The following is a 25,948-nucleotide window of genomic DNA, read 5'->3' on the forward strand; positions in this document are numbered from 1 at the left end:
CAACACACACACCAACACACACTCACACACACAACACACACACCAACACACAATCACACACACTCACACACACCAACACACACTCACACACACCAACACACACTCACACACACCAACGCACACTCACACACACCAACACACACACCAACACACACTCACACACACCAACACACACTCACGCACACCAACACACACACCAACACACACTCACGCACACCAACACACACACCAACACACAATCACACACACTCACACACACCCAACACACACTCACACACAACAACACACACACACACCAACACACACACACCAACACACACACACACACACAAACACACCAACACACACACACCAACACACACTCACATACACCAACACACACACCAACACACTCACCCACACCAACACACACTCACACACACCAATACACACTCACACACACCAACGTACACTCACACACACCAACGTACACTCACACACACCAACACACACTCACACACACCAACACACACACCAACACAGACCCACACACACCAACACACACTCACCCACACCACACACACTCACCCACACCAACACACACTCACCCACACCAACACACACTCACCCACACCAACACACACTCACACACACCAACACACACTCACACACACCAACACACACACCAACACAGACCCACACACACCAACACACACTCACACACACTAACACACACTCACACACACCAACACACACTCACCAACACACACTCACACACACACCAACACACACACACACACACCAACACACACACCAACACACACTCACACACACCAACACACACTCACACACACCAACACACACACCAACACACACTCACACACACCAACACACACTCACACACACCAACACACACACCAACACACACTCACACACACCAACACACACTCACACACACCCACACACCAACACACACTCACACACACACCAACACACACACACACACACCAACACACACACCAACACACACTCACACACACCAACACACACTCACACACACCCACACACCAGCACACACTCACCCACACCAACACACACTCACACACACCAACACACACTCACACACACCCACACATCAGCACCCACTCACACACACCAACACACACACTCACACACAACAACACACACTCACACACACCAACACACACTCACACACACCCACACATCAGCACACACTCACACACACCAACACACACACCAACACAGACCCACACACACCAACACACACCAACACACACTCACACACACCAACACACACCAACACACACACACACCAACACTCACACCAACACACACTCACACACACTCACACACACCCACACACACACCAACACACACTCACACACACCCACACACACACCAACACACACTCACACAAACCAACACACACTCACACACACCAACACACACTCAGACACACCAACACACACACAAACATTCATACACACTCACACACCAACACTCACTTACAAATATTCAATTGCACACACACACATACATTCACACTCATACACCCACACAGACTCTCTCACACGCACAGAAACACATACACAACACACAGAGACAGCGACACACTTGCACACATAGACACACAAACATAGACACACACACGCACAAACAGACCAAAATGCTTGCACACACTCACTCACTCGCACACTCACTCACACAGACACATAGTCTGCTGCAAATAAAGGTACATCCAGTTTCATCCTGTTTGACATTCCGTGTCCCTTCAGGATTTTCTGGACACTGTAAGTGAGGTGATCGGCTGGAGTTGAGGCAAGTGAAGTGTGACCTGGATAACGATCACTGTTCTTCGGACATGTTGTTGTCAAGGAGAAGAACAGGCTGCAACAGGAACACAGAGAACCACGTCAGACAAGACCACAAGTATGAAAGAGCCAGGAACTCCACCCAGACCAGCCCCACACTGACACCTGAGGGAGCAGAAAACGGCAGCAGCTAACGGCAAGACTGAAAGATGTCCCAGCAGCCCTACGCTCAGTGGCCACAATGTCGGTCAACAGCAGTTCAGCACTTCCACAGGAGGGGGATAGCCCTCCATCTCACACACCACTGAGGGAGTGCCGCACTGTCAGAGGGTCAGTACTGAGGGAGTGCTGCACTGTCAGAGGGTCAGTACTGAGGGAGTGCTGCACTGTCAGAGGGTCAGTACTGAGGGAGTGCTGCACTGTCAGAGGGTCAGTACTGAGGGAGTGCTGCACTGTCAGAGGGTCAGTACTGAGGGAGGGCCGCACTGTCAGAGGGTCAGTACTGAGGGAGTGCCGCACTGTCAGAGGGTCAGTACTGAGGGAGTGCTGCACTGTCAGAGGGTCAGCACTGAGAGAGTGCCGCACTGTCAGAGAGTCAGTACTGAGGGAGTGCCGCACTGTCAGAGGGTCAGTACTGAGGGAGCGCTGAACTGTCAGAGGGTCAGTACTGAGGGAGTGCTGCACTGTCAGAGGGTCAGTACTGAGGGAGTGCTGCACTGTCAGAGGGTCAGTACTGAGGGAGTGCTGCACTGTCAGAGGGTCAGTACTGAGGGAGTGCCGCACTGTCAGAGGGTCAGTACTGAGAGAGTGTCGCACTGTCAGAGGGTCAGTACTGAGGGAGTGCCGCACTGTCAGAGGGTCAGTACTGAGGGAGTGCTGCACTGTCAGAGGGTCAGTACTGAGGGAGCGCCGCACTGTCAGAGGGTCAGTACTGAGGGAGTGCTGCACTGTCAGAGGGTCAGTACTGAGGGAGTGCTGCACTGTCAAAGGGTCAGTACTGAGGGAGTGCCGCACTGTCAGAGGGTCAGTACTGAGGGAGTGCTGCACTGTCAGAGGGTCAGTACTGAGGGAGTGCCGCACTGTCAGAGGGTCAGTACTGAGAGAGTGTCGCACTGTCAGAGGGTCAGTACTGAGGGAGTGCCGCACTGTCAGAGGGTCAGTACTGAGGGAGTGCTGCATTGTCAGATGGTCAGTACTGAGGGAGTGCCGCACTGTCAGAGGGTCAGTACTGAGGGAGTGCCGCACTGTCAGAGGGTCAGTACTGAGGGAGTGCTGCACTGTCAGAGGGTCAGTACTGAGGGAGTGCTGCACTGTCAGAGGGTCAGTACTGAGGGAGCACTGCACTGTCAGAGGGTCAGTACTGAGGGAGTGCTGCACTGTCAGAGGGTCAGTACTGAGGGAGTGCTGCACTGTCAGAGGGTCAGTACTGAGGGAGTGCTGCACTGTCAGAGGGTCAGTACTGAGGGAGTGCTGCCCAGTCAGAGGGTCAGTACTGAGGGAATGCTGCACTGTCAGAGGGTCAATACTGAGGGAGTGCCGCACTGTCAGAGGGTCAGTACTGAGGGAGCCGATCTCTGTCCACCTTAAGACCCAGAAAATTTCCAACTGTCTATTAACTACACCAACCCTTACAACCCTCCCTATCTCTGTAACCTCCCCCAGCCCCTACAACCCTCCCTATCTCTGTAACCTCCTCTAGCCCCTACAACCCTCCCTACCTCTGTAACCTCCTCCAGCCCCTACACCCCTCCCTATCTCTGTAACCTCCTCCAGCCCCTACAACCCTCCCTATCTCTGTAACCTCCTCCAGCCCCTACAGCCCACCCTATCTCTGTAACCTCCTCCAGCCCCTCCAACCCTCCCTATCTCTGTAACCTCCTCCAGTCCCTACAACCCTCCCTATCTCTGTAACCTCCTCCAGCCCCTACAACCCTCCCTATCTCTGTAACCTCCTCCAGCCCCTACAACCCTCCCTATCTCTGTAACCTCCTCCAGTCCCTACACCCCCCCTATCTCTGTAACCTCCTCCAGCCCCCTACAACCCTCCCTATCTCTGTAACCTCCTCCAGCCCCTACACCCCTCCCTATCTCTGTAACCTCCTCCAGCCCCTACAACCCTCCCTATCTCTGTAACCTCCTCCTGCCCCTACAACCCTCCCTATCTCTGTAACCTCCTCCTGCCTCTACAACCCTCCCTATCTCTGTAACCTCCTCCAGCCCCTACAACCCTCCCTATCTCTGTAGCCTCCTCCAGCCCCTACAACCCTCCCTATCTCTGTAACCCCCTCCAGCCCCTACACCCCTCCCTATCTCTGTAACCCCCCCCAGCCCCTACACCCCTCCCTCTCTGTCCAACTCTCCGATGTCAACGCCATCGGCTGCCGTGCCATGTCCCCAAGGTGTGGAATTCACTCCGTACACCTCTCCCCCTCTCTTCCGTAAAGAGGTTCCTTTGCACTGTTAATTGAGTAGCCTTTGTTGTGGCGCTATATAAATGCAGGTTGTTGCGGCCTGCAGTGTACTCACCATGCTGCTATACGGATGGCAGCATCGGGTCGACTTGCAAACAAAAGCTGCAATGGCAATGCTGATCGTCAGCTCGAGGAGGGTGAACAGAAGGAGGACGATAAACGTGTAGTACATCAGGGCCTGGAGGGGAGCGAGAAACAGTGAGATTGTCATCCAACGTCCCAGAGGGCAACCCCAGCCCCTTCTCCAGCCTGTTACACAGGAACAGGAGGCCCCATTCAGCCCCTTCTCCAGCCTGTTACACAGGAACAGGAGGAGGCCCCATTCAGCCCCTTCTCCAGCCTGTTACACAGGAACAGGAGGCCCCATTCAGCCCCTTCTCCAGCCTGTTACACAGGAACAGGAGGGGCCCCATTCAGCCCCTTCTCCAGCCTGTTACACAGGAACAGGAGGCCCCATTCAGCCCCTTCTCCAGCCTGTTACACAGGAACAGGAGGCCCCATTCAGCCCCTTCTCCAGCCTGTTACACAGGAACAGGAGGAGGCCCCATTCAGCCCCTTCTCCAGCCTGTTACACAGGAACAGGAGGCCCCATTCAGCCCCTTCTCCAGCCTGTTACCCAGGAACAGGAGGAGGCCCCATTTAGCCCCTTCTCCAGCCTGTTACACAGGAACAGGAGGCCCCATTCAGCTCCTTCTCCAGCCTGTTACACAGGAACAGGAGGAGGCCCCATTCAGCTCCTTCTCCAGCCTGTTACACAGGAACAGGAGGAGGCCCCATTCAGCCCCTTCTCCAGCCTGTTACACAGGAACAGGAGGCCCCATTCAGCCCCTTCTCCAGCCTGTTACACAGGAACAGGAGGCCCCATTCAGCCCCTTCTCCAGCCTGTTACACAGCAACAGGAGGAGGCCCCATTCAGCCCCTTCTCCAGCCTGTTACACAGGAACAGGAGGCCCCATTCAGCCCCTTCTCCAGCCTGTTACACAGGAACAGGAGGAGGCCCCATTCAGCCCCTTCTCCAGCCTGTTACACAGGAACAGGAGGAGGCCCCATTCAGCCCCTTCTCCAGCCTGTTACACAGGAACAGGAGGCCCCATTCAGCCCCTTCTCCAGCCTGTTACACAGGAACAGGAGGCCCCATTCAGCCCCTTCTCCAGCCTGTTACACAGGAACAGGAGGCCCCATTCAGCCCCTTCTCCAGCCTGTTACACAGGAACAGGAGGCCCCATTCAGCCCCTTCTCCAGCCTGTTACAGAGGAACAGGAGGCCCCATTCAGCCCCTTCTCCAGCCTGTTACACAGGAACAGGAGGAGGCCCCATTCAGCCCCTTCTCCAGCCTGTTACAGAGGAACAGGAGGCCCCATTCAGCCCCTTCTCCAGCCTGTTACACAGGAACAGGAGGCCCCATTCAGCACCTTCTCCAGCCTGTTACACAGGAACAGGAGGAGGCCCCATTCAGCCCCTTTTCCAGCCTGTTACACAGGAACAGGAGGCCCCATTCAGCCCCTTCTCCAGCCTGTTACACAGGAACAGGAGGCCCCATTCAGCCCCTTCTCCAGCCTGTTACACAGGAACAGGGGAGGCCCCATTCAGCCCCTTCTCCAGCCTGTTACACAGGAACAGGAGGCCCCATTCAGCCCCTTCTCCAGCCTGTTACACAGGAACAGGAGGAGGCCCCATTCAGCCCCTTCTCCAGCCTGTTACACAGGAACAGGAGGAGGCCCCATTCAGCCCCTTCTCCAGCCTGTTACACAGGAACAGGAGGCCCCATTCAGCCCCTTCTCAGCCTGTTACACAGGAACAGGAGGAGGCCCATTCAGCCCCTTCTCCAGCCTGTTACACAGGAACAGGAGGAGGCCCCATTCAGCCCCTTCTCCAGCCTGTTACACAGGAACAGGAGGCCCCATTCAGCCCCTTCTCCAGCCTGTTACACAGGAACAGGAGGCCCCATTCAGCCCCTTCTCCAGCCTGTTACACAGGAACAGGAGGAGGCCTCATTCAGCCCCTTCTCCAGCGTGTTACACAGGAACAGGAGGAGGGGCCATTCAGCCCCTTCTCCAGCCTGTTACACAGGAACAGGAGGAGGCCCCATTCAGCCCCTTCTGCAGCCTGTTATACAGGAACAGGAGGCCCCATTCAGCCCTTTCAGCCTGTTGCACAGGAACTGGAGGAGGCTCCATTGCTGACATTGATCTGTTGCTTTGTCGATCTGTGTCCTGGTTAACATTTATGGGGCGATCATGGTGTGTATTCTTATTTGCCAGCCCCTTCTTTGGAATGCCAATATCGCCGGTGATGCGACCCCTTCCCTCATTACATCCTTGACTTGCTCTCTTGACCATATCAGCCGTGGGCTGTTAAGAGTTGCGCACATTGCTGTGGTCTAGCCTGACCTGTTAACGATGACATCTTTCATTCCCTAAGGGAACATTAGTGAACCAAATGGGTTTCTAACACCAATCAATAATCAGAAGCTTTTCTCTCGGGTAGAGGGGTCAATTACTAGGGGGCACAGGTTTAATGCGCGAGGGGCAAAGGTCAGAGGGGAAGGACGAGGCAAGTTTTTTTACACAGAGGGGGTAGTGGGTGCCTGGAACTCGCTGCCGGAGGAGGTGGTGGAAGCTGGGACGATAGTGATATTTAAGGGGCATCTTAAATACATGAATAGGATGGGAATAGAGGGATACGGACCCCGGAAGTGTAGGAGATTTTAGTTTAGACGGGCAGCATGGTCGGCACGGGCTTGGAGGGCCGAAGGGCCTGTTCCTGTGCTGTACTTTCCTTTGTTCTGTGTTCGATGGTGGTTTCGTGGCCACTATTCCTGGAACTACTTTTCTAATCCAGATTTTTTATCAGTCAAATTTCACTCCCCCCCCCCCCCACCCCCCCGGTCCTTGTGCCGGGATTTGAACCCTTGTTGCCCGGAGCGTCTCACTGGATTGGTATCCAGTGACGTTCCCAGACACACTCCCGGGAGATCCGATCCCCCCCCCCCCCCTCCACACGCCCCCACCTCCTCTCCCGCTTTAACTTACGTAGAACTGAGGCGGTCCCTGGCAGTTCCAAGAGTGGACGATGCAGATCTGGACCTCCTGAATGTCGATGAGATAGACAATCACCCCGGAGATGGCCAGCAAGGCGCTGATGATGTTCGTGGCCAGGCACGCCCGGAGCTATAAAGCAAGCATCAGTTAAACCTCGAACATTTTCTCTCTGCAATTTGCGGTAATAGTTTTGTCTGCAAAAGATGCAATCAAGATGTTGTAAAAGTAGGATAATAGTTGATTATACCCATTTAACTGTTCACCTATATCGGGCTAATGGACCTTTGTTTATTGAAAGAATATTCCTTGGGGTTTAGATAATTAGACTGCATAGAACATACAGTGCAGAAGGAGGCCATTCGGCCCATCGGTACTGCACCCACCCAATTTAGCCCTCACTCCCACCCTATCCCCATCACCCAATAATCCCATCTCACCTTTTTGGACACTAAGGGGCAATTTAGCACGGCCAATCCACCTAACCTGCACGTCTTTGGACTGTGGGAGGAAACCGGAGCACCCGGAGGAAACCCACGCAGACACGGGGGAGAACGTGCAGACTCTGCGCAGACAGTGACCCAGCGGGGAATCGAACCTGGGACCCTGGTGCTGTGAAGCCACAGTGCTAGCCACTTGTGCTGCCTGTTTTGAGGGATTGTATTCAGCCTTAGTAAAATGGCCGTAAGACAGGTGGGATAGGGATTACGTAACTAAGGGGAGGAGCCAGGTCTGTAGCTTTTCATCTGCAAAAGACAGAAGGCCGCGCAGTTTTTGTGTGAAAGGCATTTCTCTCCTTTGCCGAACGCAACTCTCTATACCGAGCACAGCAAGTATCCCTGTGTTTTCTAACTTTATTTACAAGTGGCTTTTGACCTGTCATGGGCTTTGCTTGATTGGAGATAGGGAAGATATAAGTTCGAAGTTAAAGTGTTTCCTTTTCCTGTTCCGAATTGTTCAATTGTTAGTTGAGAGCTATTTTCCGTGATGTTGATGTGAAGTGAGAATAACATTTTTCAGTGGAATAACTTCTGGGGGTAGAATATCCCTTCCTCACAGTTTCCTAACATACATCGGGATCTGGCTTGGTACCGTAACAGTGCGGGGGGGGGGGGGGGGGGGGGGGGGGGGGGGTAATGCAAAAAGGCTAGAGTGAGACAGAGACAAGTTTGACGAGGATGCAACATGGTGGCAGATAAAGTTGGATTGGGTTTGTTTATTGTCACGTGTACCGAGGTACAGTGAAATGTATTTTTCTGCGAGCAGCTCAACAGATCAGTACGCACATGGGAAGAAAAGGGAATAAAAGAAAATACATAATAGGGCAACACAAGGTATACAATGTAACTACATAAGCATCGGGTGAAGCATACAGGGTGTAGTGTTAATGAGGTCAGTCCTTACAGAGGGACATAGATAAGCTGCAGAGCTGGGCTGACAGAAAAGTGTGAGGTGATTCATTTTGGAAGGAATAACAGGAAGGCAGAGTACTGGGCTAATGGGAAGATTCTTGGTAGTGTGGACGAGCAGAGAGATCTCGGTGTCCATGTCCATAGATCCCTGAAAGTTGCCACCCAGGGTGAGAGGGTTGTTAAGAAGGCGTACGGTGTGTTAGCTTTTATTGGTAGAGGGATTGAGTTTCGGAGCCATGAGGTCATGTTGCAGTTGTACAAAACTCTGGTGCGGCCACATTTGGAGTATTGCGTGCAATTCTGGTCGCTGCATTATAGGAAAGATGTGGAAGCATTGGGAAGGGTACAGAGGAGATTTACAAGGATGTTGCCTGGTATGGAGGGAAAATCTTATGAGGAAAGGCTGAGGGACTTGAGGCTGTTTTCGTTAGAGAGAAGAAGGTTAAGAGGTGACTTAATTGAGGCATACAAGATGATCAGAGGATTAGATAGGGTGGACAGTGAGAGGCTTTTTCCTCGGATGGTGATGTCCAGCACGAGGGGACAAAGCTTTAAATTGAGGGAAGATAGATACAGGACAGATGTCAGAGGTAGGTTCTTTACTCAGAGAGTAGTAAGGGCGTGGAATGCCCTGCCTGCAACAGTAGTGGACTCGTCAACACTAAGGGCATTTATATGGTAATTGGATAGGCATATGGAGGATAAGGGAATAGTGTAGATGGGCTTTAGAGGGGTTCCACAGGTCGGCGCAACATGGAGGGCCGAAGGGCCTGTACTGAGCTGTAATGTTCTATGTTCTATACGAGGGTCATTTAGGAGTCTGGTGACAGTGGGGAAGAAGCTGTTTTTGAGTCTGTTCGTCCGTGTTCTCAGACTTCTGTATCTCCTGCCCGATGGAAGAAGTTGTAAAAGTGAGTAAGCCGGGTGGGAGGGATCCTTGATTATGCTGCCCGCTTTCCCCCCGCAGCGGGAGGTGTAGATGGAGTCAATGGATGGGAGGCAGGTTTGTGTGATGGACTGGGCGGTGTTCACGACTCTCTGAAGTTCCTTGCGGTCCTGGGCCGAGCAGTTGCCATACCAGGCTGTGGTGCAGCCCGATAGGATGCTTTCTATGGGGCATCTGTAAAAGTTGGTTATGGTTAATGTGGACATGCTGAATTCCCTTAGTTTCCTGAGGAAGTATAGGCGCTGTTGTGCTTCCTTGGTGATAGCGTTGACGTGAGTGGACCAGGACAGATTTTTGGTGATGTGCACCCCTAGGAATTTGAAACTGCTAACCATCTCCACCTCGGCCCCGTTGATGCTGACAGGGGTGTGTACAGTACTTTGCTTCCTGAAGTCAATGACCAGCTCTTTAGTTTTGCTGCCATTGAGGGAGAGATTGTTGTCGTTACACCACTCCACTAGGTTCTCTATCTCCCTCCTGTATTCGGACTCATCGTTATTTGAGATCCGGCCCACTATGGTCGTATCGTCAGCAAACTTGTAGATGGAGTTTTAGCTAAATTTTGCCACGCAGTCGTGTGTGTACAGGGAGTAGAGTAGGGGGCTAAGTACGCAGCCTTGCGGGGCCCCGGTATTGAGGACTATTGTGGAGGAGGTGTCGTTGTTTATTCTTACTAGTTTTACATGGGGTTAGCGAGTGTGGTCATTCCTTTTACAACACAGGTGTTTAACTTGGAAACATGCAGCCGCTCAGAGTGACGCATGGTTTAATCTCACAAGGAACGCACAACCTTAGCATGCAGGTTCAGCAACCAATTCGAATGCTTATGGCACGTTGGTCCTAATTGAAAAGGTCAGAGTGCAGGAATGAAGATGTCGTGCTACAATTGGACAGGGCTATGGCGGGACCTAACCTGGAATATCGTGCGCCATTTTGGTCTCCGTGTTTGAGGTCAGGGCCGGGATTCTCCCCTACCCGGCAGGGCAGAGGGTCGGAGAATCCCGCCCCAGATCTATTTGAATTGGGGATGACACAGTGAGGCTTCACTCGATTGGTCCCCGCAGTGAGAGGCCCAGTAAATTAGGGTTAAAGTCACCGGAGACGGCCTCATTGAAACATTCAACGTTCGGAAGGGGGTTCGACAGGGTGGTGACGGAGGGCTCAGCTCCCCTTCCTGGGGGAACCCACAGCAAGCGGAACACAATCTCAGGATAAGTGGTCGGCCATTTTGGCCTGAGGTGAAGAGATGTTACTTCACTGAAAGGGGTGTTAATCTTTGGAATTCCTGACCCCCAGAGAGCTGTGGATGCCCCGTCATTGCGTATATTAAGGTCGCGATCGACAGCCTTGTTTATGGTTTTCCAGGGAATCGAGGGATGTGAGGAGCAGGCGGGGAAATCGAGTTGAAGGCAAGATCAGCCATGGTCATACCGAATGGCGGACGATGCTCCATGAGCCATATGTTCTATCCGCTCCCACTTCTTCGGTTCTTACACTCTACGAGGTGTGGGAGTTTTCAGATACTGAAATTTAGCTCCAGTGAGTTTTATAGCTCAGGAGAGTTGAATCATGAAACAAATCCTCCACTACTGAAGCGCAGAGTTGGGAGGGTACGTTGGAGATGGGGAGAAGATGGTGGTTGTGGTGAGGTGGTTGGGGCAGTAGGGGGGGGGGGGGGATTTAAAGGGGAACCTGCTCCTTTATGGTGACTTTCCAGAAGGTCAGTCAGAGGTGAATTGCGGTATAAGGCCATGTGCTTTGTGTCGAGTCACGTTGGAGGCGGCCTGTTTCAGAGAACGGCCACCCAATCTGATTGGCCGGCACCTCACTAGTCCCTGCAGGCACTTGATGTTAAAACGATGCACCCCCTCCCAACTTTCTCCTCCCCGCCCTCCCCCGAGGACTGAACCTGGTTAAATTCTGGGCTGCCCCCGCCCTGAAACTCCTCTCACCAGCCTGAACACTGAAACTGAGCAGGAAAAGGCCCCTTAAGGGCCTTGATTGGGACAAGAGTAGGTGGGATTCGCCTGTCAGGGGGAGGAGACGGCCTGGTGAATTCATGGTGGGTGGGAACTTCGAGAAGGCCATCTGAGAAAGCTTATGCTTATTCCCCCCCCCCCTCCCCCACTCCCTCCACTCTGCCTATAAACACACCAGCAGGGGAAAGTAAAATTTTTCCCCTGAAGGCTTTTCACCACTCATCCCATCTTGCTCAGCACTGCAGTGGACAGGGCTCTGTCGCTCATGGAGTGTTTGAGGGATGGGAATTTTCAGATCCTGAAATTTTCTCCGACCCAGTTCCCAGCGTGTTTACTCACCAATTTGATGTGGGGGTTCTGTTCCGCGGCGATGGACAAGGCTCCCGATACAACAAACTACAAAGAAACGGAAACCAAAAGTCACGGGGTCTCTCATTAGTCAGATATATCGCGCAGGTGCCACTTGAAATTCAAACGTCCCGTAGCTAGCTGAGCGGATTTCACACCCCACGTTTTACATTTGACTGTACACGGCGACGCGCCAATGACCAAACATTGGTCAGAACTTTACTCTGTTCAACTGGGAAATGCGTGAAATCGTGCAAGACGCAAGTGGCACTGTTTTAGCATCGTCATTCGGTTAACGTGGAGCAGCAGCTCCCCAAGACAGCTCCGTGGCTTCCAACTCCCCTGACTTTGTCTGCAAGGTATACCACAAAACAAAACATTTTCCTGTTTCTCTAAACATAACCGAAAACAACGTTGGCAGCTCTACTTCACACGACTTTCTATTCGCCTGGAACGAACCTCGGGTGATTCTTAGTGCCCGATGGTTCCTTCTGCTCTTTCCTGTCCCAGTTACAAATGTTTAGTCTCCTGTTAAGACCCAGGAAGCCGAGCGGTAAGGTGAACGTCAATTTATTTACAGTCACAAGTCTGCGCAAGGCAGCGGATATATTTACAGAGTCCAGTCCCGCAGGAATAGCCAACATGACCTGACTGGGCTGGCCATTATACCGAGTCTTATCACTTCCAGTTGGAAGGGTCTCCGGCGACTAACAGGCAGGCTCGTCATCCCACGGGGGGATCAATTAGGGTATTACATCTCCAAATCGTCTTTCACAGTCCGTGTGAGTGTGAATGTGTGTTAGTGAGTGTGTGTGTTAGTGTGTGCATGTTAGTGAGAGTGTGTGTCAGTGAGCGTGTGAGTGTTAGTGTATCAGAGTGTGTGTATCAGAGTGTGTGTAAGTGTGTGTGTGTGCATGTTAGTCAGAGCGTGTCAGTGAGCGTGAGTGAGTGTTAGTGTATCAGAGTGTGTGTAAGTGTGTGTGTGTGCATGATAGTAAGAGCGTGCGTTAGTGAGTGTGTGTTAGTGTATCAGAGTGTGTGTTAGTGTGTGTGTGCATGTTAGTGAGAGTGTGTGTTAGTGAGCGTGTGTTAGTGTATCAGAGTGTGTGTTAGTGTGTGTGTGCATGTTAGTGAGAGTGTGTCAGTGAGCGTGAGTGAGTGTTAGTGTATCAGAGTGTGTGTATCAGAGTGTGTGTTAGTGTGTGTGTGCATGTTAGTGAGAGTGTGCCAGTGAGCGTGAGTGAGTGTTAGTGTATCAGAGTGTGTGTAAGTGTGTGTGTGCATGATAGTGAGAGAGTGTGTTAGTGAGCGTGTGTTAGTGTATCAGAGTGTGTGTATCAGAGTGTGGGTTAGTGTGTGTGTGCATGATAGTGAGAGCGTGTGTTAGTGAGCGTGTGTGAGTGTTAGTGTATCAGAGTGTGTGTAGGTGTGTGTGTGTGCATGATAGTGAGAGAGTGTGTTAGTGAGCGTGTGTTAGTGTATCAGAGTGTGTGTATCAGAGTGTGGGTTAGTGTGTGTGTGCATGATAGTGAGAGCGTGTGTTAGTGAGCGTGTGTGAGTGTTAGTGTATCAGAGTGTGTGTAGGTGTGTGTGTGTGCATGATAGTGAGAGCGTGTCAGTGAGCGTGAGTGAGTGTTAGTGTATCAGAGTGTGTGTTAGTGTGTGTGTGCATGATAGTCAGAGCGTGTGTTAGTGAGCGTGTGTTAGTGTTAGTGTATCAGAGTGTGTGTAGGTGTGTGTGTGTGCATGATAGTGAGAGAGTGTGTTAGTGAGCGTGTGTTAGTGTATCAGAGTGTGTGTATCAGAGTGTGGGTTAGTGTGTGTGTGTTAGTGTATCAGAGTGTGTGTTAGTGTGTGTGTGTTAGTGTATCAGAGTGTGTGTTAGTGTGTGTGTGCATGATAGTGAGAGCGTGTCAGTGAGCGTGAGCGTGTGTTAGTGTATCAGAGTGTGTGTAGGTGTGTGTGTGCATGTTAGTGAGAGCGTGTGTCAGTGAGCGTGAGTGAGTGTTAGTGTATCAGAGTGTGTGTAGGTGTGTGTGTGCATGTTAGTGAGAGTGTGTCAGTGAACGTGAGCGTGTGTTAGTGTATCAGAGTGTGTGTTAGTGGGTGTGTGCCTGTTAGTGAGAGTGTGTGTTAGTGAGTGTGTGTTAGTGTATCAGAGTGTGTGTTAGTGTGTGTGTGCATGATAGTGAGAGTGTGTCAGTGAGCGTGAGCGTGTGTTAGTGTATCAGAGTGTGTGTAGGTGTGTGTGTGCATGTTAGTGAGAGTGTGTCAGTGAGCGTGAGTGAGTGTTAGTGTATCAGAGTGTGTGTAAGTGTGTGTGCATGTTAGTGAGAGAGTGTGTTAGTGAGCGTGTGTTAGTGTATCAGAGTGTGTGTAAGTGTGTGTGTGCATGTTAGTGAGAGTGTGGCAGTGAGCGTGTGTGAGTGTTATTGTGTCAGAGTGTGTGTTAGTGTGTGTGTGCATGATAGTGAGAGTGTGTGTTAGTGAGCGTGTGTTAGTGTATCAGAGTGTGTGTATCAGAGTGTGGGTTAGTGTGTGTGTGCATGATAGTGAGAGCGTGTGTTAGTGAGCGTGTGTGAGTGTTAGTGTATCAGAGTGTGTGTAGGTGTGTGTGTGTGCATGATAGTGAGAGAGTGTGTTAGTGAGCGTGTGTTAGTGTATCAGAGTGTGTGTATCAGAGTGTGGGTTAGTGTGTGTGTGCATGATAGTGAGAGTGTGTCAGTGAGCGTGAGCGAGTGTTAGTGTATCAGAGTGTGTGTAAGTGTGTGTGTGCCTGTTAGTGAGAGTGTGTGTTAGTGAGTGTGTGTTAGTGTATCAGAGTGTGTGTTAGTGTGTGTGTGCATGATAGTGAGAGTGTGTGTTAGTGAGTGTGTGTTAGTGTATCAGAGTGTGTGTTAGTGTGTGTGTGCATGTTAGTCAGAGCGTGTGTTAGTGAGCGTGTGAGTGTTAGTGTATTAGAGTGTGTGTATCAGAGTGTGTGTAAGTGTGTGTGTGCATGTTAGTCAGAGCGTGTCAGTGAGCGTGTGTTAGTGTATCAGAGTGTGTGTAGGTGTGTGTGTGCATGTTAGTCAGAGCGTGTGTTAGTGAGCGTGTGTGAGTGTTAGTGTATCAGAGTGTGTGTTAGTGTGTGTGTGCATGATAGTGAGAGCGTGTCAGTGAGCGTGAGTGAGTGTTAGTGTATTAGAGTGTGTGTAAGTGTGTGTGTGCATGATAGTGAGAGTGTGTGTTAGTGAGTGTGTGTTAGTGTATCAGAGTGTGTGTTAGTGTGTGTGTGCATGATAGTGAGAGTGTGTGTTAGTGAGTGTGTGTTAGTGTATCAGAGTGTGTGTTAGTGTGTGTGTGCATGTTAGTGAGTGTGTGTGTCAGTGAGCGTGTGTGAGTGTTAGTGTATCAGAGTGTGTGTTAGTGTGTGTGTGTGCATGATAGTGAGAGCGTGTGTTAGTGAGCGTGTGTGAGTGTTAGTGTATCAGAGTTTGTGTAAGTGTGTGTGTGCATGTTAGTGAGAGCGTGTGTTAGTGAGCGTGTGTTAGTGTATCAGAGTGTGTGTTAGTGTGTGTGTGCATGTTAGTCAGAGCGTGTGTTAGTGAGCGTGTGTTAGTGTATCAGAGTGTGTGTAAGTGTGTGTGTGCATGTTAGTGAGAGTGTGTGTTAGTGAGCGTGTGTTAGTGTATCAGAGTGAGTGTAAGTGTGTGTGTGCATGTTAGTGAGAGTGTGTCAGTGAGCGTGTGTGAGTGTTATTGTGTCAGAGTGTGTGTTAGTGTGTGTGTGCATGATAGTGAGAGTGTGTGTTAGTGAGCGTGTGTTAGTGTATCAGAGTGTGTGTAAGTGTGTGTGTGCATGTTAGTGAGAGTGTGTCAGTGAGCGTGCGTGAGTGTTAATTTAGTGTAGCTGAGTGTGTGTAAGTGTGTGTGTAAGTGTGTGTGTGTGTGTGCCTGTTAGCGAGTGTGTGTGTCAGTGAGCATGTGTGTGTTAGTTTAGTGTAGCTGAGTGTGTGTAAGTGTGTGTGTAAGTGTGCGTGCATGTTAGTGAGTGTGTGTGTCAGTGAGCGTGTGTGAGTGTTAATTTAGTGTAGCTGAGTGTGTGTAAGTGTGTGTGTAAGTGAGTGTGTGTGCATGTTAGTGAGTGTGTGTGTCAGTGAGCATGTGTGAATGTTAATGTAGTGTAGCTGAGTGTGTGTAAGTGTGTGTGTAAGTGAGTGTGTGTGCATTTTAGTGAGTGTGTGTGTCAGTGAGCGTGTGGGAGTGTTAGTTTAGTGTAGCTGAGTGTGTGTGTGTGTAAGTGAGTGTGTGTGCATGTTCGTGAGTGTGTGTGTCAGTGAGCGTGTGTGAGTGTTAATTTAGTGTAGCTGAGTGTGTGTAAGTGTGTGTGTGTGCATGTTAGTGAGAGTGTGTGTCAGTGAGCGTGTGTGAGTGTTAATTTAGTGTAGCTGAGTGTGTGTGTGTAAGTGGGTGTGTGCATGTTAGTGAGAGTGTGTGTCAGTGAGCGTGTGTGAGTGTTAATTTAGTGTAGCTGAGTGTGTGTAAGTGTGTGTGTGTGTAAGTGAGTGTGTGTGCATGTTAGTGAGAGTGTGTGTCAGTGAGCCTGTGTGAGTGTTAATTTAGTGTAGCTGAGTGTGTGTAAGTGTGTGTGTGTGCCTGTTAGCGAGTGTGTGTGTCAGTGAGCGTGTGTGAGTGTTAGTTTAGTGTAGCTGAGTGTGTGTAAGTGTGTGTGTAAGTGTGCGTGCATGTTAGTGAGTGTGTGTGTCAGTGAGCGTGTGTGAGTGTTAATTTAGTGTAGCTGAGTGTGTGTAAGTGTGTGTGTGTGCCTGTTAGTGAGAGTGTGTCAGTGAACGTGTGTGAGTGTTAGTTTAGTGTAGCTGAGTGTGTGTAAGTGTGTGTGTGTGCCTGTTAGTGAGAGTGTGTGCATGTTAGTGAGAGTGTGTGTCAGTGAGCGTGTGTGAGTGTTAGTTTAGTGTAGCTGAGTGTGTGTAAGTGTGTGTGTGTGCCTGTTAGTGAGAGTGTGTGCATGTTAGTGAGTGTGTGTGTCAGTGAGCGTGTGTGTGTTAGTTTAGTGTAGCTGAGTGTGTGTAAGTGTGTGTGTGTGTGCCTGTTAGTGAGTGTGTGTCAGTGAGCGTGTGTGAGTGTTAGTTTAGTGTAGCTGAGTGTGTGTAAGTGTGTGTGTGTGTGTGCCTGTTAGTGAGAGTGTGTATTAGTGAGCGTGTGTGGGCGTCAGAGTGTATCTGAGTGCTGTGAGTATGTATGTGTGCTCGTTATTGTGTGTTAGTGTATGTGTTAATGGGTGTGTGTGGTAGTCAGTGTCTATGTGTGTTAGTTAGTGTGTGTGAGTGTGTGTTAGTGCAATTCTTTATTGTCACAATTAGGCTGACATTAACACTGCAATGAAATTACTGTGACAATCCCCTAGTCACCACATTCCGGCGCCTGTTCGGGGTGCACAGAGGGAGAATTCAGAATGTCCAATTCACCTAACAGCACGTCTTTCGGGACTTGTGGGAGGAAACCGGAGCACCCGGAGGGAACCCACTCAGACACAGGGGAGAACGTGCAGACTCCGCACAGACAGTGACCCAAGCCGGGAATCGAACCTGGGGCCCTGGCGCTGTGAAGCAGCAGTGCTAACCACTGTGTGACTGTTAACGAGAGTGCATGATTGTTAGTGAGTGGGCCAAGTGTGTATGTGTGTCAGTAAATGTGTGTGTTAGTGTTGGTGGGTGTGTGTGAGTGTGTATGTGTGTCAGTGAGGGTGTGAATGTTCGTGACTGTGTGTGAGAGGGTGTGCATGAGTGAGTGTGTATGTGTGTGAGTGTGTGTGTGTGAGTGGGTGTGTGAGTGTGAGTGGGTGTGTGTCAGTGAGAGTGCATGGGTGTGTGTGTGTGTGTGAGTGGGTGTGTGTGAGTGAGTGTGCATGGGTGTGTGTGTGTGTGAGTGGGTGTGTGTGAGTGAGTGTGCATGGGTGTGTGTGTGTGTGAGTGGGTGTGTGTGAGTGAGTGTGCATGGGTGTGTGTGTGTGTGAGTGGGTGTGTGTGAGTGAGTGTGCATGGGTGTGTGTGTGTGTGAGTTGATGTGGTAGGCATGTTGGTTCGACGTCGACAGCAACTGGATGCAGTGAAGCTAGAAACAGACGTCTGACACCAGAGATGGTCCAACACGGTTTTATTATGACATGAGTTAGGTGGATTAGTCATGTTAAATTGTCCCTTAATGTCCAAAGATGTACAGGTTGGGTGGATTGGCTATGTTAAATTGTCCCTTAGTGTCCAAAGATGTACAGGTTAGGTGGATTGGCCGTGTTAAATTGTCCCTTAGTGTCCAAAGATGTACAGGTTGGGTGGATTGGCTATGTTAAATTGTCCCTTAGTGTCCAAAGATGTACAGGTTGGGTGGATTGGCTATGTTAAATTGTCCCTTAGTGTCCAAAGATGTACAGGTTGGGTGGATTGGCTATGTTAAATTGTCCCTTAGTGTCCAAAGATGTACAGGTTAGGTGGATTGGCCATGTTAAATTGTCCCTTAGTGTCCAAAGATGTACAGGTTAGGTGGATTGGCCGTGTTAAATTGTCCCTTAGTGTCCAAAGATGTACAGGTTAGGTGGATTGGCCGTGTTAAATTGTCCCTTAGTGTCCAAAGATGTACAGGTTAGGTGGATTGGCTGTGTTAAATTGTCCCTTAGTGTCCAAAGATGTGCAGGTAAAGTGGATTGGCCGTGTTAAATTGCCCCTTAGTGTCCAAAGATGTGCAGGTTAGGTGGATTGGCCGTGTTAAATTGTCCCTTAGTGTCCAAAGATGTACAGGTTGGGTGGATTGGCCGTGTTAAATTGTCCCTTAGTGTCCAAAGATGTACAGGTTGGGTGGATTGGCCGTGTTAAATTGCCCCTTAGTGTCCAAAGATGTGCAGGTTAGGTGGATTGGCCGTGTTAAATTGTCCCTTAGTGTCCAAAGATGTGCAGGTTAGGTGGATTGGCCGTGTTAAATTGTCCCTTAGTGTCCAAAGATGTGTAGGTTAGGTGGAGTGGCCGTGTTAAATTGTCCCTTAGTGTCCAAAGATGTTCAGGTTAGGTGGATTAGACGTGTTAAATTGTCCCTCAGTGTCCAAAGATGTACAGGGTAGGTGGATTGGCCGTGTTAAATTGTCCCTTAGTGTCCAAAGATGTACAGGTTGGGTGGATTGGCCATGTTAAATTGTCCCTTAGTGTCCAAAGATGTACAGGTTAGGTGGATTGGCTGTGTTAAATTGTCCCTTAGTGTCTAAAGATGTACAGGTTAGGTGGATTGGCCGTGTTAAATTGTCCCTTAGTGTCCAAAGATGTACAGGTTGGGTGGATTGGCCGTGTTAAATTGTCCCTTAGTGTCCAAAGATGTACAGGTTAGGTGGATTGGCCGTGTTAAATTGCCACAGTGTCCAAAGATGTACAGGTTAGGTGGATTGGCCGTGTTAAATTGTCACAGTGTCCAAAGATGTACAGGTTAGGTGGATTGGCCGTGTTAAATTGCCCCTTAGTGTCCAAAGATGTACAGGTTAGGTGGATTGGCCGTGTTAAATTGTCCCTTAGTGTCCAAAGATGTACAGGTTAGGTGGATTGGCCGTGTTAAATTGTCCCTTAGTGTCCAAAGATGTACAGGTTAGGTGGATTGGCTGTGTTAAATTGTCCCTTATTGTCCAAAGATGTGCAGGTTAGGTGGATTGGCCGTGTTAAATTGTCCCTTAGTGTCCAAAGATGTACAGGTTAGGTGGATTAGCCGTGTTAAATTGTCCCTTAGTGTCCAAAGATGTGCAGGTTAGGTGGATTGGCTGTGTTAAATTGTCCCTTAGTGTCCAAAGGTGTACAGGTTGGGTGGATTGGCCGTGTTAAATTGCCCCTTAGTGTCCAAAGATGTGCAGGTTAGGTGGATTGGCCGTGTTAAATTGTCCCTTAGTGTCCAAAGATGTGCAGGTTAGGTGGATTGGCCGTGTTAAATTGTCCCTTAGTGTCCAAAGATGTACAGGTTAGGTGGATTAGCCGTGTTAAATTGTCCCTTAGTGTCCAAAGATGTACAGGTTAGGTGGATTAGCCGTGTTAAATTGTCCCTTAGTGTCCAAAGATGTGCAGGTTAGGTGGATTGGCCGTGTTAAATTGTCCCTTAGTGTCCAAAGATGTGCAGGTTAGGTGGATTGGCCATGTTAAATTGTCCCTTGGTGTCCAAAGATGTGCAGGTTAGGGTGGATTGGCCGTGTTAAATTGTCCCTTAGTGTCCAAAGATGTACAGGTTGGGTGGATTGGCCGTGTTAAATTGCCCCTTAGTGTCCAAAGATGTGCAGGTTAGGTGGATTGGCCGTGTTAAATTGTCCCTTAGTGTCCAAAGATGTGCAGGTTAGGTGGATTGGCCGTGTTAAATTGTCCCTTAGTGTCCAAAGATGTACAGGTTGGGTGGATTGGCCATGTTAAATTGTCCCTTAGTGTCCAAAGATGTGCAGGTTAGGTGGATTGGCCGTGTTAAATTGTCCCTTAGTGTCCAAAGATGTACAGGTTAGGTGGATTAGACATGTTAAATTGTCCCTCAGTGTCCAAAGATGTACAGGGTAGGTGGATTGGCCGTGTTAAATTGTCCCTTAGTGTCCAAAGATGTACAGGTTAGGTGGATTGGCCGTGTTAAATTGTCCCTTAGTGTCCAAAGATGTACAGGTTAGGTGGATTGGCCGTGTTAAATTGTCCCTTAGTGTCCAAAGATGTACAGGTTAGGTGGATTGGCTGTGTTAAATTGTCCCTTAGTGTCCAAAGATGTACAGGTTAGGTGGATTGGCCGTGTTAAATTGTCCCTTAGTGTCCAAAGATGTACAGGTTGGGTGGATTGGCCGTGTTAAATTGTCACAGTGTCCAAAGATGTACAGGTTAGGTGGATTGGCTGTGTTAAATTGTCCCTTAGTGTCCAAAGATGTACAGGTTAGGTGGATTGGCCGTGTTAAATTGTCACAGTGTCCAAAGATGTACAGGTTGGGTGGATTGGCTGTGTTAAATTGTCCCTTAGTGTCCAAAGATGTGCAGGTTAGGTGGATTGGCCGTGTTAAATTGTCCCTTAGTGCCCAAAGATGTACAGGTTGGGTGGATTGGCTGTGTTAAATTGTCCCTTAGTGTCCAAAGATGTACAGGTTAGGTGGATTAGCCGTGTTAAATTGTCCCTTAGTGTCCAAAGATGTACAGGTTAGGTGGATTGGCCGTGTTAAATTGTCCCTTAGTGTCCAAAGATGTACAGGTTAGATGGATTGGCTGTGTTAAATTGTCCCTTAGTGTCCAAAGATGTACAGGTTAGATGGATTGGCTGTGTTAAATTGTCCCTTAGTGTACAAGGATGTGCAGGTTAGGTGGGGTTATGGGGCAGTGGGTCGAGGTGGGGCGCTCTATCCCAGGACCGGTGAGAGTCGATGGGCCGAGTGGCCTCCCTATGGCCTGTATGGATTGTGGGCTTCGAATGCCTTTGTTGATGGCTCAATTGACGCGGAGCAGGAATGATGGGAGGACTCACCATGGTACCAATCAGGAAGGGCGATGCGAGAATGATAGGGAGAAAGTTGGTGAAGAGTGCGAGTGGGATGCCGAATAATATCTGAACAATTCCAATGAGAACGGCAGTAACCTGCATTGGCCAAGAAAATACAAATCAGAGACGGAAATGTGAACATGATTCGCCGACACAGCGTGACAGAACTGCTGTGAAATTATTACCAGTCATTTAAACCGGACATTTCCCCAAGTCTACGCTCTTAAAAACTATACAACAAAATCACTTCAAACAGACCCCTAGCTCAGCACAGAGTGAAACGGTCAGTACTGAGGGAGTGCCGCACTGTCAGAGGGTCAGTACTGAGGGAGTGCTGCACTGTCAGAGGGTCAGTACTGAGGGAGTGCTGCACTGTCAGAGGGTCAGTACTGAGGGAGTGCCGCACTGTCAGAGGGTCAGTACTGAGGGAGCGCCACACTGTCAGTGTCAGTACTGAGGGAGTGCCGCACTGTCAGAGGGTCAGTACTGAGGGAGTGCTGCACTGTCAGAGGGTCAGTACTGAGGGAGTGCTGCACTGTCAGAGGGTCAGTACTGAGGGAGTGCCGCACTGTCAGAGGGTCAGTACAGAGGGAGTGCTGCACTGTCAGAGGGTCAGTACTGAGGGAGTGCCGCACTGTCAGAGGGTCAGTACTGAGGGAGTGCCGCACTGTCAGAGGGTCAGTACTGAGGGAGTGCTGCACTGTCAGAGGGTCAGTACTGAGGGAGTGCTGCACTGTCAGAGGGTCAGGACTGAGGGAGTGCCGCACTGTCAGAGGGTCAGTACTGAGGGAGTGCTGCACTGTCAGAGGGTCAGTACTGAGGGAGTGCCGCACTGTCAGAGGGTCAGTACAGAGGGAGTGCTGCATTATCAGAGGGTCAGTACTGAGGGAGTGCTGCACTGTCAGAGGGTCAGGACTGAGGGAGTGCCGCACTGTCAGAGGGTCAGTACTGAGGGAGTGCTGCACTGTCAGAGGGTCAGTACTGAGGGAGTGCCGCACTGTCAGAGGGTCAGTACTGAGGGAGTGCTGCATTATCAGAGGGTCAGTACTGAGGGAGTGCCGCACTGTCAGAGGGTCAGTACTGAGGGAGTGCTGCACTGTCAGAGGGTCAGTACTGAGGGAGTGCTACACTCTCAGAGTCAGTACTGAGGGAGTGCCGCACTGTCAGAGGGTCAGTACTGAGGGAGTGCTGCACTGTCAGAGGGTCAGTACTGAGGGAGTGCTGCGCTGTCAGAGGGTCAGTACTGAGGGAGTGCTGCACTGTCAGAGGGTCAGTACTGAGGGAATGCCGCACTGTCAGAGGGTCAGTACTGAGGGAGTGCTGCACTGTCAGAGGGTCAGTACTGAGGGAGTGCTGCACTGTCAGAGGGTCAGTACTGAGAAAATGCTGCACTGTCAGAGGGTCAGTACTGAGGGAGTGCCGCACTGTCAGAGGGTCAGTACTGAGGGAGTGCTGCACTGTCAGAGGGTCAGTACTGAGGGAGTGCTGCACTGTCAGAGGGTCAGTACTGAGGGAGTGCCGCACTGTCAGAGGGTCAGTACTGAGGGAGTGCCGCACTGACAGAGGGTCAGTACTGAGGGAGTGCCGCACTGTCAGAGGGTCAGTACTGAGGGAGTGCTGCACTGTCAGAGGGTCAGTACTGAGGGAGTGCTGCTCTATCAGAGGGTCAGTACTGAGGGAGTGCTGCACTGTCAGAGGGTCAGTACTGAGGGAGTGCCGCACTGTCAGAGGGTCAGTACTGAGGGGGTGCCGCACTGTCAGAGGGTCAGTACTGAGGGAGTGCCGCTCTGTCAGAGGGTCCGTACTGAGGGAGTGCCGCACTGTCAGAGGGTCAGTACTGAGGGAATGCTGCACTGTCAGAGGGTCAGTACTGAGGGAGTGCCGCACTGTCAGAGGGTCAGTACTGAGGGAGTGCTGCACTGTCAGATGGTCAGTACTGAGGGAGTGCTGCTCTGTCAGAGGGTCAGTACTGAGGGAGTGCCGCACTGTCAGAGGGTCAGTACTGAGGGAGTGCCGCACTGACAGAGGGTCAGTACTGAGGGAGTGCCGCACTGTCAGAGGGTCAGTACTGAGGGAGTGCTGCACTGTCAGAGGGTCAGTACTGAGGGAGTGCTGCTTTATCAGAGGGTCAGTACTGAGGGAGTGCTGCACTGTCAGAGGGTCAGTACTGAGGGAGTGCCGCACTGTCAGAGGGTCAGTACTGAGGGGGTGCCGCACTGTCAGAGGGTCAGTACTGAGGGAGTGCCGCTCTGTCAGAGGGTCCGTACTGAGGGAGTGCCGCACTGTCAGAGGGTCAGTACTGAGGGAATGCTGCACTGTCAGAGGGTCAGTACTGAGGGAGTGCCGCACTGTCAGAGGGTCAGTACTGAGGGAGTGCTGCACTGTCAGAGGGTCAGTACTGAGGGAGTGCTGCTCTGTCAGAGGGTCAGTACTGAGGGAGTGCCGCACTGTCAGAGGGTCAGTACTGAGGGAGTGCTGCACTGTCAGATGGTCAGTACTGAGGGAGTGCTGCACTGTCAGAGGGTCAGTACTGAGGGAGTGCCGCACTGTCAGAGGGTCAGTACTGAGGGAGTGCTGCACTGTCAGAGGGTCAGTACTGAGGGAGTGCCGCACTGTCAGACGGTCAGTACTGAGGGAGTGCTGCACTGTCAGAGGGTCAGTACTGAGGGAGTGTTGCACTGTCAGAGGGTCAGTACTGAGGGAGTGCTGCACTGTCAGAGGGTCAGTACTGAGGGAGTGCTGCACTGTCAGAGGGTCAGTACTGAGGGAGTGCCGCACTGTCAGAGGGTCAGTACTGAGGGAGTGCCGCACTGTCAGAGGGTCAGTACTAAGGGAGTGCCACACTGTCAGAGGGTCAGTACTGAGGGAACGCTGCACTGTCAGAGGGTCAGTACTGAGGGAGTGCCGCACTGTCAGAGGGTCAGTACTGAGGGAGTGCTGCACTGTCAGAGGGTCAGTACTGAGGGAGTGCCGCACTGTCAGAGGGTCAGTGCTGAGGGAGTGCTGCACTGTCAGATGGTCAGTACTGAGGGAGTGCCGCACTGTCAGAGGGTCAGTACTGAGGGAGTGCTGCACTGTCAGAGGGTCAGTACTGAGGGAGTGCCGCACTGTCAGAGGGTCAGTACTGAGGGAGTGCTGCACTGTCAGAGGGTCAGTACTGAGGGAGTGCCGCACTGTCAGAGGGTCAGTACTGAGGGAGTGCCGCACTGTCAGAGGGTCAGTACTGAGGGAGTGCTGCACTGTCAGAGGGTCAGTACTGAGGGAGTGCCGCACTGTCAGAGGGTCAGTACTGAGGGAGGGCCGCACTGTCAGAGGGTCAGTACTTAGGGAGGGCCGCACTGTGAGAGGGTCAGTACTGAGGGAGTGCCGCACTGTCAGAGGGTCAGTACTGGGAGTGCTGCACTGTCAGAGGGTCAGTACTGAGGGAGTGCTGCACTGTCAGAGGGTCAGTACTGAGGGAGTGCCGCACTGTCAGAGGGTCAGTACAGAGGGAGTGCTGCACTGTCAGAGGGTCAGTACTGAGGGAGTGCCGCACTGTCAGAGGGTCAGTACTGAGGGAGTGCCGCACTGTCAGAGGGTCAGTACTGAGGGAGTGCTGCACTGTCAGAGGGTCAGTACTGAGGGAGTGCTGCACTGTCAGAGGGTCAGGACTGAGGGAGTGCCGCACTGTCAGAGGGTCAGTACTGAGGGAGTGCTGCACTGTCAGAGGGTCAGTACTGAGGGAGTGCCGCACTGTCAGAGGGTCAGTACAGAGGGAGTGCTGCATTATCAGAGGGTCAGTACTGAGGGAGTGCTGCACTGTCAGAGGGTCAGGACTGAGGGAGTGCCGCACTGTCAGAGGGTCAGTACTGAGGGAGTGCTGCACTGTCAGAGGGTCAGTACTGAGGGAGTGCCGCACTGTCAGAGGGTCAGTACTGAGGGAGTGCTGCATTATCAGAGGGTCAGTACTGAGGGAGTGCCGCACTGTCAGAGGGTCAGTACTGAGGGAGTGCTGCACTGTCAGAGGGTCAGTACTGAGGGAGTGCTACACTCTCAGAGTCAGTACTGAGGGAGTGCCGCACTGTCAGAGGGTCAGTACTGAGGGAGTGCTGCACTGTCAGAGGGTCAGTACTGAGGGAGTGCTGCGCTGTCAGAGGGTCAGTACTGAGGGAGTGCTGCACTGTCAGAGGGTCAGTACTGAGGGAATGCCGCACTGTCAGAGGGTCAGTACTGAGGGAGTGCTGCACTGTCAGAGGGTCAGTACTGAGGGAGTGCTGCACTGTCAGAGGGTCAGTACTGAGAAAATGCTGCACTGTCAGAGGGTCAGTACTGAGGGAGTGCCGCACTGTCAGAGGGTCAGTACTGAGGGAGTGCTGCACTGTCAGAGGGTCAGTACTGAGGGAGTGCTGCACTGTCAGAGGGTCAGTACTGAGGGAGTGCCGCACTGTC

At 51.3% G+C, this 25,948-nt stretch overlaps 1 protein-coding gene across 1 annotated transcript in view; it reads right to left on the reverse strand.

The window, feature by feature from the left end:
• Positions 1 to 1,564: 1,564 nt before the first annotated feature.
• Positions 1,565 to 25,948, reverse strand: part of LOC119966884 (membrane-spanning 4-domains subfamily A member 15-like) — a 47,974-nt gene continuing 23,590 nt past the window's right edge. The window contains exons 3-7 of the mRNA XM_038798844.1: positions 21,506 to 21,616; positions 11,997 to 12,053; positions 7,315 to 7,452; positions 4,338 to 4,460; positions 1,565 to 1,887 (exon numbers count right to left, since the gene is read on the reverse strand). Of these exons, the coding sequence (XP_038654772.1) occupies positions 1,846 to 1,887; positions 4,338 to 4,460; positions 7,315 to 7,452; positions 11,997 to 12,053; positions 21,506 to 21,616 (471 nt within the window). The 3' untranslated portion in view covers positions 1,565 to 1,845. The remainder of the gene's footprint in view (positions 1,888 to 4,337; positions 4,461 to 7,314; positions 7,453 to 11,996; positions 12,054 to 21,505; positions 21,617 to 25,948) is intronic.

This window comes from Scyliorhinus canicula, chromosome 6 (genome assembly GCF_902713615.1).
Source record: "Scyliorhinus canicula chromosome 6, sScyCan1.1, whole genome shotgun sequence".
NCBI lineage: Eukaryota > Metazoa > Chordata > Chondrichthyes > Carcharhiniformes > Scyliorhinidae > Scyliorhinus > Scyliorhinus canicula.